We start from the raw sequence: 15,125 nt of genomic DNA on the forward strand, positions 1-15,125 counted from the left end.
AAATCCCCTCAGAAAACCCCTCCGCCCCCCTCCAAACCCCCAAATTCGCCACAATTCCCCTCAAACCTTCCCCCGAATCCCCAATTTCCCCCCTCAAATTCCCCGGTTCCCCCCCGAAATCTGCCCCCAAACCCCTCTTTCCCCCCCAAACCCCCAATTTCCTCCCAATTCCCCCTCAAACCTTCCCCCAAATCCCCCCCCCCCGCCCCCCGCCAAGCCCCGATTTCCCCCGAATTCGCCCCAAAAAGGCCCCGCACCTGCCGGCTCCGGCCCGCGCTCCCGCCGCTCCCCTCACGCTCGCGCGACTCCCCATTTTTACCGCCCGGCGGCCACGCCCCCCTTCCCCCCTCCCCGCCGCCCAATCACGGCCGAGCTTCCCCTCCGCCGGCCAATCACCGCCGAGCTCCCCCCTCCCCTCCGCGCCGCCGCCGGCCAATCGCCGCCGAGGAGGGTGGGGGCGGTGCCGCTGGGGCGGGAGGGTGGGCGCGCGACCAATCGGGACGGGCGAGGGGCGGGGCGAGGCGCGTCCCCTCCCTCCCTCCCCCTTCCCCCCGCCGCTCGGCGCGCGGGCGTGAGGTCAGTTCCGCTTCCGGCGGAAGGAGGAAGCGGCGGGGAGCGCGGCCGCCGGGGGCTGCCGGTGCGGCGGCCGATGAGCGGCGGGCGCGGGCGGCGGGCGGCGGGGATGGCGGTGGGCGGGGCCGGGCCGGGCCCGGGAGGCGGGGCCGAGGGCGGGGCCCCGGCGGAGGAGCCGGAAGCGGCGGCGGCGGCGGCGGCCGGGGCCGGGGGGGCGGCTGCGGCGGCGGCGGCGGCGGCGGCGGCGGCGGCGGGGCCCGAGGTGCTGGAGCGGCTGATGGCGGAGAACCGGGAGCTGAAGGGTGAGCGGCGGGGGGGGGCACTGGGAGGGGAGAGGGAGGGGGATTGGGGGGGACTGGGAGGGACTGGGACATACTGGGAGGGGACTGGGACATATTGGGAGGGGACTGGGATGCACTGGGAGGGACGGGGGGGGCACTGGGACAGGGCTGGGATGGACTGGGACATACTGGGAGGGGACTGGGACATACTGGGAGGGGACTGGGGGGCACTGGGAGGGGACTGGGATGCACTGGGAGGGACGGGGGGGCACTGGGACAGGGCTGGGATGGACTGGGACATACTGGGAGGGGACTGGGACATACTGGGAGGGGACTGGGGGGCACTGGGAGGGGACTGGGATGCACTGGGAGGGACGGGGGGGGCACTGGGACAGGGCTGGGATGGACTGGGACATACTGGGAGGGGACTGGGACATACTGGGAGGGGACTGGGGGGCACTGGGAGGGACGGGGGGGGCACTGGGACAGGGCTGGGATGGACTGGGACATACTGGGAGGGGACTGGGACATACTGGGAGGGGACTGGGGGGCACTGGGAGGGGACTGGGGGGCACTGGGAGGGACGGGGGGGGCACTGGGACAGGGCTGGGATGGACTGGGACATACTGGGAGGGGACTGGGACATACTGGGAGGGGACTGGGGGGCACTGGGAGGGGACTGGAATGCACTGGGAGGGACGGGGGGGGCACTGGGACAGTGCTGGGATGGACTGGGATATACTGGGAGGGGACTGGGGGGCACTGGGAGTGGACTGGGATGCACTGGGAGGGACGGGGGGGGCACTGGGACAGGGCTGGGATGGACTGGGACATACTGGGAGGGGACTGGGACATACTGGGAGGGGACTGGGGGGCACTGGCAGGGATCCGGGGGGACTGGGGGGCACTGGGAGGGGAGTGGGAGGGACTGGGATATACTGGGGGGGGTCTGGGGGGCACTGGGATGGATTGGGATAGACTGGGAGGGGTCTGGGGGGCACTGGGAGGGGACTGGGAGGGACTGGGGAGCACTGGGGTTACTGGGGGGTGGGGGGGTGGGGGGGCACTGGGGTTACTGGTGTGCATGGGGGGGGGCACTGGTGTCCCTGGGCTTACTGGTGGGTGTGTGGGGGGGGCACTGGTGTCCCTGCTGTCTGGGGGGGGCACTGGGGTTACTGGTGGGTGTCTGGGGGGGGCACTGGTGTCTCTGGGGTTACTGGTGGGTGTGTGTGGGGGAGCACTGGGATTACTGGGGTTACTGGTGCGTGCCTGGGGGGGGGCACTGGTGTCCCTGGTGTCTGGGGGGGGGCACTGGGATTACTGGGGTCACTGGTGTGTGTGTGGGGGGGCACTGGGGTCACTGGTGCATGCCTGTGGGGGGGCACTGGGGTTACTGGGGTTACTGGTGTGTGTGTGTGGGGGCACTGGGGTCACTGGCGCGTGCCTGTGGGGGGGCACTGGGGTTACTGGGGTTACTGGTGTGTGTGTGTGGGGGCACTGGGGTCACTGGCGCGTGCCTGTGGGGGGGCACTGGGGTTACTGGGGTCACTGGCGCGTGCCTGTGGGGGGGCACTGGTGTCCTTGGGGTTACTGGTGTGTGTGTGGGGGGGCACTGGGGTCACTGGCGCGTGCCTGTGGGGGGGCACTGGTGTCCCTGGGGTTACTGGTGTGTGTGTGGGGGGGCACTGGGATTACTGGGGTCACTGGTGTCTGTGGGGGGGCACTGGGGTCACTGGCGCGTGCCTGTGGGGGGGCACTGGGATTACTGGGGTTACTGGTGTGTGCCTGGGGGGGGACACTGGTGTCCCTGGTGTCTGGGGGGGGGCACTGGGCTTACTGGTGGGTGCCTGTGGGGGGGCACTGGGGTTGCTGGGGTTACTGGTGGGTGCCTGTGGGGGGGCACTGGGGTTGCTGGGATTACTGGTGTCTGTGGGGGGTTACTGGGGTCACTGGCACGTGCCTGTGGGGGGCCACTGGGATTACTGGGGTTACTGGTTTCTGTGTGTGGGATTACTGGGGTCACTGGCGCGTGCCTGTGGGGGGGCACTGGTGTCCCTGGGGTCACTGGTGTCTGTGGGGGGTTACTGGGGTCACTGGCGCGTGCCTGTGGGGACACACCCCGGCGCCCCCGGTCGGGGGGGTGCCCCCCGCGGTGCCCGCAGCCCTGACGGGGGGGCCGGGGGGGGCAGGGGCGCTGCGGCGGGGCAGCGAGAGCCTGCGGGGGCGGCTGGAGGAGCTGCGGGGGCTGCGGGGGCTGTGGGGGGCCGAGCGCGAGCTGCTGCGGGGGAGGGCGGCCCAGGCCCGCGCCCTGGTCCAGCGCCTGCGCGCCGAGAGGGACGAGGCCACCCGCCGCCTGCGCCGCCTCGGGGACGGCCTCGGGGACAGCCTCGGGGACAGCCACCATGGGGACGGCCACCATGGGGATGACGCCACCACTGCGGTATGACACCCCCCCCCCCCTCCTTCCCCCCCGCCCCCACCCCTAAGGGGCCTGTCCCTGTCCCCACTTCCCCGTCACTGTCCCCGTCCCTGTCCCCATGTCCCATCCCTGTCCCCACGTCCCCGTCCCTGTCCCCCCACGTCCCCATCCCTGTCCCTGTCCCCACGTCCCCGTCCCTCTGTCCCCCCACGTCCCTGTCCCCATCCCTGTCGCCATCCGTGTCCCCACTTCCCCATCACTGTCCCCATCCCCGTCCCTGTCCCCACGTCCCCGTCCCTGTCCCCCCACGTCCCTCTGTCCCCCCACGTCCCTCTGTCCCCCCACGTCCCTCTGTCCCCCCACGTCCCTCTGTCCCCCCACGTCCCCGTCCCCGTCCCTGTCCCCATCCCTGTCCCCACGTCCCCATCCCCGTCCCCACGTCCCCATCCCCATCTCCACGTCCCCCTGTCCCCCCACGTCCCCGTCCCTGTCCCCACGTCCCCCTGTCCCCCCACGTCCCCGTCCCTGTCCCCATCCCTGTCCCCACGTCCCTGTCCCAACGTCCCCATCCCCATCTCCATGTCCCCCTGTCCCCCCACGTCCCCATCCCTGTCCCCACGTCCCCATCCCTGTCCCCCCACGTCCCCATCCCTGTCCCCCCACATCCCCATCCCTGTCCCCGTCCCCATCCCTGTCCCCACGTCCCCATCCCTGTCCCCCATGTCCCCGTCCCCATCCCTGTCCCCACGTCCCCCCGTCCCCCCACGTCCCCATCCCTGTTCCCATCCCTGTCCCCACGTCCCCCTGTCCCCCCACGTCCCCATCCCTGTCCCCTCTGTGTCCTGATGTCCCCATCCGTGTCCCCTCCCCGTCCCCTCCCCGTCTGTGTTCCCGTCCGTCTCCCCTCCGCGTCCCCATCCCTGTCCCCGTCCCCTCCCTGTCCTCATCCCTGTCCCCACGTCCCCGCCATGTCCCCATCCCTGTCCCCTCCGTGTCCTGATGTCCCCATCTCTGTCCCACTCCGTGTCCCCTCCACGTTCCCCTGCGTCCCCATGTCCCTCTCTGTGTCCCCATCCGTGTCCCCTCTATGTCGTCATGTCCCCTCTGTGTCCCTGTGTGTCCCCCTGTCCCCTCATGTCCCCATCTGTGTCCCATCCATGTCCTGATGTCCCTCTCTGTGTCCCCAGCCCTGTCCCCTCTGTGTCCTGATGTCCACATCCACGTCCCCTCCGCATCCTGATGTCCCCATCCATGTCACCCTCCATGTCCCCTTGTGTCCCGATGTCCCCTCCATGTCCCCACCCGTGTCCCCTCTATGTCCTCATGTCCCCTCCATGTCCCCGTGTCCCCCCACGTCCCCATCCGTGTCCCATCCATGTCCCCCCGTGTCTCCATGTCCCCATCCGCGTCCCGTCCATGTCCTGATGTCCCCATCCCTGTCCCCACGTCCCCCCTCTGTGTCCCCACCCGTGTCCGCTCCGTGTCCTGATGTCCCCAGCCGTGTCCCCATCCCTGTCCCCCTCCCTGTCCCCACGTCCCCCTGTGTCCCCATGTCCCCATCCGTGTCCCCTCCGTGTCCCCATGTCCCCACCCGTGTCCCCTCCGTGTCCTGATGTCCCCATCCGTGTCCCATCCCTGTCCCCGTGTCCCCTCCCTGTCCCTCTAGGTGTCCCCACATCCCCCCCCCCCGGTGTCCCCGCGTCCCCCCCGCGTCCCCCGCGTCCCCGCGTCCCCCCCCGCGTCCCCCCCACGTCCCCACGCCCCGCGCTGTCCCCAGCCCCCCGAGGGGCCGCAGGAGGAGGCGCCGGCGCCGAAGGACCCCCCCAGCCCCCCGTGTCCCCCCCGCAGCCGGGAGCACGACGGCCCCGGGGACCCCCAGCCCCCCCGGGGGGACCCCGACGCCCCCCCGGACCCCAGGTGAGCCCCTCCCCCGCCTCCGGGGACGCCCCGCGATGTCCCCAACCCCCCCCCCTCGCGGTGACGGTCCCTTTTGTCCCCAGCAGCCCCATGGAGCAGCTGAGGCAGCGGCTGGCGGCCACCGAGGCTGAGTGAGTGCGGGGACACCTTGGGGACACCTTGGGGACACCCTGGGGACACGGGGGTGACCCTTGGGGACACCGGGGGTGGCTCCTGGCCCCCTCCGGCCCCCTTGGGGACACCGGGGTGGCGCTTTGGGGACACCGGGGGGGGCTCCTTGTCTCCTTGGGGACACCTTGGGGACACCGGGGTGGCTCCTTGTTCCCTTGGGGACACCGGGATGAGCCTTGGGGACACGGAGGTGGCTCCTTGTCCCACACTGGGTCCCCTTGGGGACACTGGGGGTGGCTCCTGGTCCCCTTGGGGACACCCTGGGGACACATTGGGGACACGGGGATGACCCTTGGGGACAGCGGGGTGGCTCCTTGTTCCCTCGGGGATCCTTTGGGGACACCTTGGGGACACTGGGGTGGGCTCCTTGTCCCCTTGGGGACACCGGCGTGGGCTCCTTGTCCCTTTGGTGGCACTTTGGGGCCACCGGGACAACCCTTGGGGACACGGGGGTGGGCTCCTTGTCCCCTTGGGGACACCCTGGGGACACTGGGGTGGCTCTTTATCCCCTTGGGGACACCTTGGGGACACAGGGATGACCCTTGGGGACACTGGGGTGACTCCTTATCCCCTTGGGGACACTGTGGGGACACTGGGATGACCCTTGGGGACACCGGGGTGGGCTCCTTGTCCCCTCGGGGATCCTTTGGGGACACCTTGGGGACACTGGGGTGGCTCCTTGTCCCCTTGGGGACACCTTGGGGACACCGGGGTGGGCTCCTGGCCCCATTTCCCCCCCTTGGGGCCACTGGGACGCCCCTTGGGGACACGGGGGTGGGTTCCTTGTCCCCTTGGGGACACCCTGGGGACACTGGGGTGGCTCCTCGTCCCCTTGGGGACACCTTGGGGACACCGGGACGACCCTTGGGGACACTGGGGTGGCTCTTTATCCCCTTGGGGACACCTTGGGGACACTGGGGTGGGCTCCTGGCCCCATTTCCCCCCCTTGGGGCCACTGGGACGCCCCTTGGGGACACGGGGGTGGGTTCCTCGTCCCCTTGGGGACACCTTGGGGCCACTGGGATGACCCTTGGGGACACTGGGGTGACTCCTTATCCCCTTGGGGATCCTTTGGGGACACCTTGGGGACACTGGGGTGGCTGCTTGTCCCCTTGGGGACACCTTGGGGACACCGGGACGACCCTTGGGGACACCGGGGTGGGCTCCTTGTCCCCTTGGGGATCCTTTGGGGACACCTTGGGGACACCGGGATGGCTCCTTGTTCCCTCGGGGATCCTTTGGGGACACCTTGGGGACACTGGGGTGGCTCCTTGTCGCCTTGGGGACACCTTGGGGACACCGGGGTGGTTCTTTATTCCCTTGGGGACACCTTGGGGCCACCGGGACGCCCCTTGGGGACGCGGGGGTGGGTTCCTCGTCCCCTTGGGGACCCCGGCGGGTGGCGTGTCCCCCCCGCCGTGGGGGCGTCGTGCCCGGCGCGGGGAGGGGACACGCTGTGTGACAGGCTGGCGGCGGCGCGGGGGACGGCGGCGGCGGCGGAGGAACGGGCGGCAGCGGCCACGCGCGAGGCCGAGCTGCAGCTCCGGGCCCTGAGGCGCCAGCTGGAGGTAGGACGGGCTCGGGGACACCTCGGGGACAGGGGGGTTTTTTTCGGGGGGACACACACGGGGACACCATGCGGGAGGTGACGCGGGTGTCCCCGAGCAGCAGGACAAGGCGTCGGTGAAGGCGCAGGTGACGTCGCTGCTGGGGGAGCTGCGGGAGAGCCAGGCCCGGCTGGAGGGCGCCCGGCGGGAGCGGGACCAGCTGCAGCACAGGTGGGACGCGGCCCCACGGGGGCCCCACGGTGGCCCCACGGTGGCCCCAAGGTGGCCCCAAGGTGGCCCCAAAAGATCCCCAAAGAGTCCCCAAAGAGCCCCCACAGTGGCCCCAAAGAGTCCCCACGGTGGCCCCACAGTGGCCCCAAGGTGGCCCCAAAAGATCCCCAAAGAGTCCCCAAAGTAGCCCCAGAGTGGCCCCAAGGTGGCCCCAAAGTGGCCCCAAAAGATCCCCACAGTGGCCCCACAGTGGCCCCACGGTGTCCCCAAAGAGTCCCCACGGTGGCCCCATGGTGTCCCCAAGGTGGCCCCAAAAGATCCCCAAAGAGTCCCCAAAGAGTCCCCACAGTGGCCCCACAGTGGCCCCACAGTGGCCCCACGGTGTCCCCAAAGCGGCCCCAAAGCGGCCCCAAAGCGGCCCAAAAACATCCCCAGAGTGTCCCCAGAGTGGCCCCAAAGAGTCCCCGAAGAGGCCCCACGGTGTCCCCATGGTGTCCCCAAAGAGTCCCCAGAGTGGCCCCACAGTGGCCCCAAAGAGTCCCCAAAGAGTCCCCACAGTGGCCCCAAAGTGGCCCCAAAGCGGCCCAAAAACATACCCAGAGTGTCCCCAGAGTGGCCCCAAAGAGTCCCCAAAGTGGCCCCAAAAGATTCCCAAAGAGTCCCCAAAGTGGCCCCACGGTGTCCCCATGGTGTCCCCAAAGCGTCCCCAGAGTGGCCCCAAAGAGTCCCCAAAGTGTCCCCAAAAGGTCCCCAAAGAGTCCCCAGAGTGTCCCCAAAGGGAGGTGTCCCCGAGGCAGGGGCGGGGGGAGGGGGGTGGCAGGGGGTGACACGAGGTGACGGGGAGGGGCTGGGGGGCGATGGAGGGGACGGGGGGTGGCAGGGGGGTGACAGGGGGGGACAGGGGGTGACAGGGGGGGACGGGAGTGGCAGGGGGGTGACAGGGAGGTGGCAGGAGGGGACGGGGGTGACAGGGGGGTGGCAGGAGGGGGACAGGGGTGACAGGAGGTGACAGGGGGGGGACAGTAGGGGACAGGGGGGGACAGTAGGGGACAGTGAGGTGGCAGGGGGGGTGACAGGGGGGTGACGGGGTGACCGAGGTGACAGGGGGGAGGTGACCAAGGTGACAGGGGGGTGACAGAGGTGACGGGGGGGGAGGTGCCAGGGGGGAGGTGCCAGGGGGGAGGTGACAGGAGGGAGGTGACAGGGGTGTCCCCCAGGGCGGTGGCCACGGGGGGGAGGTGACAGGGGGGTGATGGGGGGGAGATGACAGGGGGGAGGTGACAGGGGTGTCCCCCAGGGCGGTGGCCGCGGGGGAGCGGTGCCGGGGGGGGGGGGGGATGACGGGGGGGAGGTGACAAGGGGGAGGTGACGGGGGGAGGTGACAGGAGGTGACAGGGGGGAGGTGACAGGGGGGTGCCGGGGGGGGGTGACAGGAGGTGACAGCGGTGTCCCCAGGGCGGTGGCCGCGGGGGAGTGGTGCCGGGGGGGGGGGTGACAGGGGGGAGGTGACAGGGGGGAGGTGACAGGGGTGTCCCCCAGGGCGGTGGCCGCGGGGGAGCCGTGCCGGGGGGGGGGTGGGGGTGCCAGGGGGGAGGTGACAGGAGGTGACAGCGGTGTCCCCCAGGGCGGTGGCCACGGGGGGGAGGTGACAGGGGGGTGACGGTGGGGAGGTGACAGGGGGGAGGTGACAGGGGTGTCCCCCAGGGCGGTGGCCACGGGGGGGAGGTGACAGGGGGATGACGGGGGGGGAGGTGACAGGGGGGAGGTGACAGGGGTGTCCCCCAGGGCGGTGGCCGCGGGCGAGCGGTGCCGGGGGGGGGGTGTGTGTGTGACAGGGGGGAGGTGACAGGAGGTGACAGCGGTGTCCCCAGGGCGGTGGCCGCGGGCGAGCGGTGCCGGGGGGGGTGTGTGTGTGCCGGGGGGGGGTGACAGGAGGTGACAGCGGTGTCCCCAGGGCGGTGGCCGCGGGGGGAGCGGTGCCGGGGGGGGGTGTGTGTGTGACAGGGGGGGAGGTGACAGGAGGTGACAGGGGTGTCCCCCAGGGCGGTGGCCGCGGGCGAGTGGTGCCGGGGGGAGGTGACAGGGGGGAGGTGACAGGGGTGTCCCCCAGGGCGGTGGCCGCGGGCGAGCGGTGCCGGGGGGGGGGGTGGGGGTGCCAGGGGGGAGGTGACAGGAGGTGACAGCGGTGTCCCCAGGGCGGTGGCCGCGGGCGAGCGGTGCCGGGGGGGGGGGTGTGTGTGCCGGGGGGGGGTGACAGGAGGTGACAGCGGTGTCCCCCAGGGCGGTGGCCGTGGGGGAGCCGTGCCGGGGGGGTGTGTGTGTGCCGGGGGGGGGGTGACAGGAGGTGACAGCGGTGTCCCCAGGGCGGTGGCCGCGGGCGAGCGGTGCCGGGCGCTGGAGGAGGCGGCCTCGGGCCACGCGCTGCAGCTGGACCAGCTGCGCCTGCAGGTGACCAACCTGGAGGCCGCGCTGCGGGTGGAGCGTCAGGGGGCCACCGAGGAGAAGTGAGTGACGACGGTGACACTGGGGGGGGGGGGGGGGGTGACACCCCCTCTGCCGTGTGTCCCCGACGTGTCCCCGTCGTTGTGTCCCCCCCCCAGGCGCAAGCTGGTGCAGCTGCAGGTCGCCTACCACCACCTCTTCCAGGAGTACGACGCCCACATCAAGGCCAGCCTGGAGGGGGACAAGCAGGGACAGGTTGGGGACGCGCTGGGGACGCGACACACCACCACCCCCCCTCTTCCTTGTCACCTCTTCCCCTGCCCCCCCCCCTGTCCCCCGGGGTGGCTTTTGGGACAGCCCGGGGCACCCCCCTCGGTGGCGCCGGGGGAGCCGTGGGGGGGACGCCTTTGGGGAGGGCGACGGGGAGGTGGCCCGTGGGGACGCCGGGGTGGCCCTTGGGGACACTGGGGTGGCCCTTGGGGACCCCAAAGTGCCCCTTGGGGACAGTGGGATGGCCCTTGGGGACACTGGGGTGGCCTCTTGTCCCCTTGGGGACGCTGAGGTGATCCTTGGGGACCCCAAAGTGCCCCTTGGGGACATGGGGATGGCCCTTGGGGACACTGGGGGTGGCTCCTTGTCCCCTTGGGGACCCCAGAGTGCCCCTTGGGGACATGGGGATGGCCCCTGGGGACACCGGGGGTGGCTCCTTGTCCCCTTGGTGACACCCTGGTGGCCCTTGGGGACACCGGGGGTGGCTCCTTGTCCCCTTGGGGACCTCAAAGTGCCCCTTGGGGACACGGGGATGACCCTTGGGGACACCGGGGGTGGCTTCTTGTCTCCTTGGCGACGCGGTGATGGCCCTTGGGGACAATGGGGTGGCTCCTTGTCCCCTTGGGGACACCAAGGTGACCCTTGGGGACAGTGGGATGACCCTTGGGGACAGCGGGGTGGCTCCTTGTCCCCTTGGGGACCCCAAAGTGCCCCCTGGGGGACACGGGGATGGCCCCTGGGGACACCGGGGGTGGCTCCTTGTCCCCTTGGGGAGCCCAAAGTGCCCCTTGGGGACACCGAGGTGACCCTTGGGGACACAGGGATGGCCCTTGGGGACACCGGGGGTGGCTCCTTGTCCCCTTGGGGACCCCGAGGTGCCCCTTGGTGACCCCGAGGTGACCCTTGGGGACACTGAGGTGACCCTTGGGGGACCCCGGGATGGCCCTTGGGGACACCGGGGGTGGCTTCTTGTCCCTTGGGGACACTGGGATGGTTGTTGGCGATGTGGTGATGGCCCTTGGGGACACCGGGGGTGGCTCCTTGTCCCCTTGGGGACCCCGAGGTGCCCCTTGGGGACCCCAAAGTGCCCCTTGGGGACACTGAGGTGCCCCTTGGGGACCCCGGGACGGCCCTTGGTGACACCGGGGGTGGCTCCTCGTCCCCTTGGTGACACCGGGGTGGCCTCTCGCCCCTTGGGGGACCCCGGGGGATGGCTCCCGGCCCCGCTTCCACCCCCCCCCGCTCCCCACCCCCCAGCCCTTGGGGACCCCGGGGTGGTGGTGGTTGGGTGGTGGGGGGGTGTCTAACCCTTGGGGTGCCGGTGACACCGGTGACACCGGTGATGGTGACACTGGTGGCAGCTGGCGGAGGCGCGGGGGGCGGCTGCGGGCGGCGGAGGAGGCGCTGGCGGCCAAGCAGGAGCTGATCGACAAGCTGAAGGCGGAGGCCGAGCAGCAGCGAGAGCGCGGCTGGAGACCATCCCCGTGCTGCAGGCGCAGGTCCGGGGATCGGGGGGGGGTCAAAGGTGACAATGACAACCCCCCCGCCACCCCCCCAGAGTGTCACAACGCTGGTTTTTGTGTCCCCCCCCCCCGAAATAAATACAAAGGCGGACATCTACAAGGCGGATTTCGCGGCGGAGCGGGCGGCGCGGGAGCAGCTCCACGCGCAGCGCGAGGCCCTGCAGGACGCCCTGGCCCAGCTCCGCCTGCGCCTGGAGGCCGAGGCCGCCGCCAGGTGGGGGGTTTGCGGAGGGGAGGGGGGGGGGGGACACCCCAAAATTCCCCCCCCCCAGCCCCCCCCCCGGGACCCCCAAAACCCCCCCAAAAACTCCTGCCCCCCCCCCCTCCCCCCACAAGCCTTTCAGTGCTTCACCCTCGCGTCCCCAAAGCCCCAAAAGTGACACTAAACCCCCCAAAAGTGACACTAAACCCCCCCCAAAAATGTACCCCAGGGGCCTCCAAATCCCCCCCCCAGGGACACCAAATCCCCCCCCCTTGAGGACCCCAAAACCCCCCCCAAAAACTCCTGCCCCCCCCGCCACCTTCCTGTGCTTCATCGTGTCCCCAAAAGCGATACTAAAACCCCCAAAAGTGACACTAAACCCCCCCAAAAATGTAACCCGGGGACCCCCAAATCCCCCCCCCCGGGACACCAAAATTCCCCCCCCCTCAAGGACCCCAAAATCCCCCCCCCCGGGACCCCAACCCCCCCCAAAAACTCCTGCTCCCCCCCTCCCCAATCCTTCCGGTGCTTCACCCTCGTGTCCCCAAAGCCCCAAAAGTGACACTAAACCCCCCCAAAATTGACACTAAACCCCCCCAAAAATGTACCCCGGGGACACCAAACCCCCCCCCCCCCGGGATCCCAAATCCCCCCCCCTCAAGGACCCCAAAATCCCCCCCCCCGGGACCCCAAAACCCCCCCAAAAACTCCTGCCCCCCCCCCAGCCTTCTTGTGCTTCACCATGTCCCCAAAAGTGATACTAAAACCCCCAAAAGTGACACTAAACCCCCCCAAAAATGTACCCTGGGGACACCAAAACCCCCCCCCAGGGACACCAAATCCCCCCCCCTTGAGGACCCCAAAATTCCCCCCCCGGGACCCCCAAAACCCCCCCAAAAACTCCTGCCCCCCCCCCCCAATCCTTCTGGTGCTTCACCCTCGCGTCCCCAAAGCCCCAAAAGTGACACTAAACCCCCCCCAAATTGACACTAAACCCCCCCAAAACCCCCCCCCCGGGACCCCAAAATTCCTCCCCCCTCAAGGACCCCAAAATCCCCCCCCCCCGGGACCCCAGACCCCCCCCAAAAACTCCTGCCCCCCCCCCCCCACCTTCCTGTGCTTCATCGTGTCCCCAAAAGTGATACTAAAACCCCCAAAAGTGACACTAAACCCCCCCAAAAATGTACCCCGGGGACCCCCAAATCCCCCCCCAGGGACACCAAATGCCCCCCCCTTGAGGACCCCAAAATCCCCCCCCCCCGGACCCCAAAACCCCCCCCCAAAACTCCTGCCCGCCCCCCCCCACCTTCCTGTGCTTCATCGTGTCCCTGAAAGTGATACTAAAACCCCCAAAATTGACACTAAACCCCCCCAAAAATGTACCCTGGGGACCCCCCAAATCCCCCCCCCCGGGACCCCAAAATTCCTCCCCCCCAAGGACCCCAAAATCCCCCCCCCCGGGACCCCAAACCCCCCCCCCAAAAACTCCTGCCCCCCCCCCAGCCTTCTTGTGCTTCACCGTCGCGTCGCCAAAGCCCCAAAAGTGACACTAAACCCCCCCAAAATTGACACTAAACCCCCCCAAAAATGTACCCCGGGGACACCAAAACCCCCCCGGGACCCCAAAATTCCCCCCCCCTCAAGGACCCCAAAAACCCCCCCAAAAACCCCCCCAAAAACTCCTGCCCCCCCCCCCACCTTCCTGTGGTTCATCGTGTCCCCAAAAGTGATACTAAAACCCCCAAAATTGGCACTAAACCCCCCCAAAAATGTACCCCGGGGACCCCCAAATCCTCCCCCCCCGGGACCCCCAAAATTCCCCCCCCCTCAAGGACTCCAAAATCCCCCCCCCCGGGACCCCCAAACCCCCCCCAAAAACTCCTGCCCCCCCCCGCCACCTTCCTGTGCTTCATCGTGTCCCCAAAAGTGATACTAAAACCCCCAAAAGTGACACTAAACCCCCCCAGAAATGTACCCTGGGGACCCCCAAATCGCCCCCCCCCGGGACCCTAAAATTGCCCCCCCCTCAAGGACCCCAAAATCCACCCCCCGGGACCCCAAAACCCCCCCCAAAAACTCCTGCCCCCCCGTCTCCCCCCCACAAGCCTTCCAGTGCTTCACCGTCACGTCCCCAAAGCCCCAAAAGTGACACTAAACCCCCCCCAAAGTGACACTAAACCCCCCCAAAAACGTACCCCGGGGACACCAAACCCCCCCCCCGGGACCCCAAAATTCCCCCCCCCTCGAGGACCCCAAAACCCCCCCAAAAACTCCTGCCCCCCCCCCCCAATCCTTCCAGTGCTTCACCCTCGCGTCCCCAAAGCCCCAAAAGTGACACTAAACCCCCCCAAAAATGTACCCCGGGGACCCCCAAGCCCCCCCCCCAGGACCCCAAAATTGCCCCCCCCTCAAGGACCCTAAAATCCCCCCCCCCGGGACCCCAAACCCCCCCCAAAAACTCCTGCCCCCCCCCCCACCTTCCTGTGCTTCATCATGTCCCCAAAAGTGATACTAAAACCCCCAAAATTGACACTAAACCCCCCCAAAAATGTACCCCGGGGACCCCAAACCCCCCCCCGGGACCCCAAAATTCCTCCCCCCCTCAAGGACCCCCAAAATCTCCCCCCCCGGGACCCCAAAACCCCCCCAAAAACTCCTGCCCCCCCCCCTCCCCACAGAATCCTTCCAGTGCTTCACCGTCGTGTCCCCAAAGCCCCAAAAGTGACACTAAACCCCCCCAAAAATGTACCCTGGGGACCCCCAAATCCCCCCCCCGGGACCCCAAAATTCCCCCCCTCCGAGGACTCCAACACCCCCCCCCAAAGACCCCCAAAACCCCCCCAAAAAACTCCGCCCCCCCCTCCAACTTTCCTGTGCTTCATCATGTCTCCAAAGCCCTGAAAAATGACACTAAACCCCCCCAAAAACGTACCCCGGGGACACCCAAAACCCCCCCAAAGACCCCAAAACCCCCCCCCGGGACCCCCAAAATCCCCCCCCCCCCCAAAAACCCCCCCGCCCCCCCCCGTCCTTCCTCCGTCTCTCCCCTCGGCTTCACCTAAAACACACCCCCCCCCCCCGGCAAAAACCTTCCTTAACCCTCCCCAAATTTACCCGAAATCCCCCCAAAACGTGCCTGGACCCCCCCCCCCCTTCAAATCCTCCCCCCCCCCCCCAAAAATTCCAACCTGTGTGTCCCCCCCCCCGAAAAATCCCGCAGGATCCGCATGGAGGAGATGAGGAACCGGCACTCGGAGCTGCGGCCGCCGGCGGGGGGGGGGTGAGTTGCTTTTTGGGGGGGGGGGGGGGGGGGGCAGGGAAAACCCCTCCCCAGCCCCAAAACGCAGCCGCGGGGGGGGTCGTACGGGGGGGTGACGGCGTTCCCCTCCCCCCCCCCCCCATCAGGTTTTGGGGGGCTGCCCCCCCCGCCCCGCGCCCCCCCCGAGGAACAGCCCGATCTCTGCTGCCCCAAGTGCCAGTACAAGGCCCCCGACATGGACACCCTCCAGATCCACGTCATGGATTGCATCAAATGACCCCCCCCTCCCC

General features: G+C 69.3%; 1 protein-coding gene across 1 annotated transcript; it reads left to right on the plus strand.

The window, feature by feature from the left end:
• The first annotated feature begins 764 nt into the window (after nt 1-764).
• On the plus strand, nt 765-15,124 carry IKBKG (inhibitor of nuclear factor kappa B kinase regulatory subunit gamma). The gene is made up of 12 exons (XM_063322406.1): nt 765-875; nt 3,044-3,294; nt 5,051-5,190; nt 5,274-5,321; nt 6,827-6,929; nt 7,030-7,139; nt 9,503-9,643; nt 9,740-9,836; nt 11,213-11,350; nt 11,461-11,588; nt 14,797-14,854; nt 14,981-15,124. The coding sequence occupies exons 1-12, from the start codon at nt 851-853 to the stop codon at nt 15,110-15,112; spliced, it is 1,371 nt and encodes a 456-aa protein (XP_063178476.1). The 5' UTR covers nt 765-850; the 3' UTR covers nt 15,113-15,124.
• The last annotated feature ends 1 nt before the right edge of the window (nt 15,125 follows it).

Source organism: Chroicocephalus ridibundus, unplaced genomic scaffold (assembly GCF_963924245.1).
Source record: "Chroicocephalus ridibundus unplaced genomic scaffold, bChrRid1.1 SCAFFOLD_774, whole genome shotgun sequence".
In the NCBI taxonomy this organism is placed as follows: Eukaryota; Metazoa; Chordata; class Aves; order Charadriiformes; family Laridae; genus Chroicocephalus; species Chroicocephalus ridibundus.

What these genes read in the sequence shown, in the direction of transcription:
- IKBKG (XM_063322406.1), top strand. Translation starts at nt 851, where the DNA reads ATGGCGGAGAACCGGGAGCTGAAGG. An exon ending in CAGGGGGCCACCGAGGAGAA is followed by an intron (nt 9,644 to 9,739) that starts GTGAGTGACGAC and finishes TCCCCCCCCCAG; the next exon opens with GCGCAAGCTGGTGCAGCTGC. An exon ending in GAGGCCGAGGCCGCCGCCAG is followed by an intron (nt 11,589 to 14,796) that starts GTGGGGGGTTTG and finishes AAAATCCCGCAG; the next exon opens with GATCCGCATGGAGGAGATGA.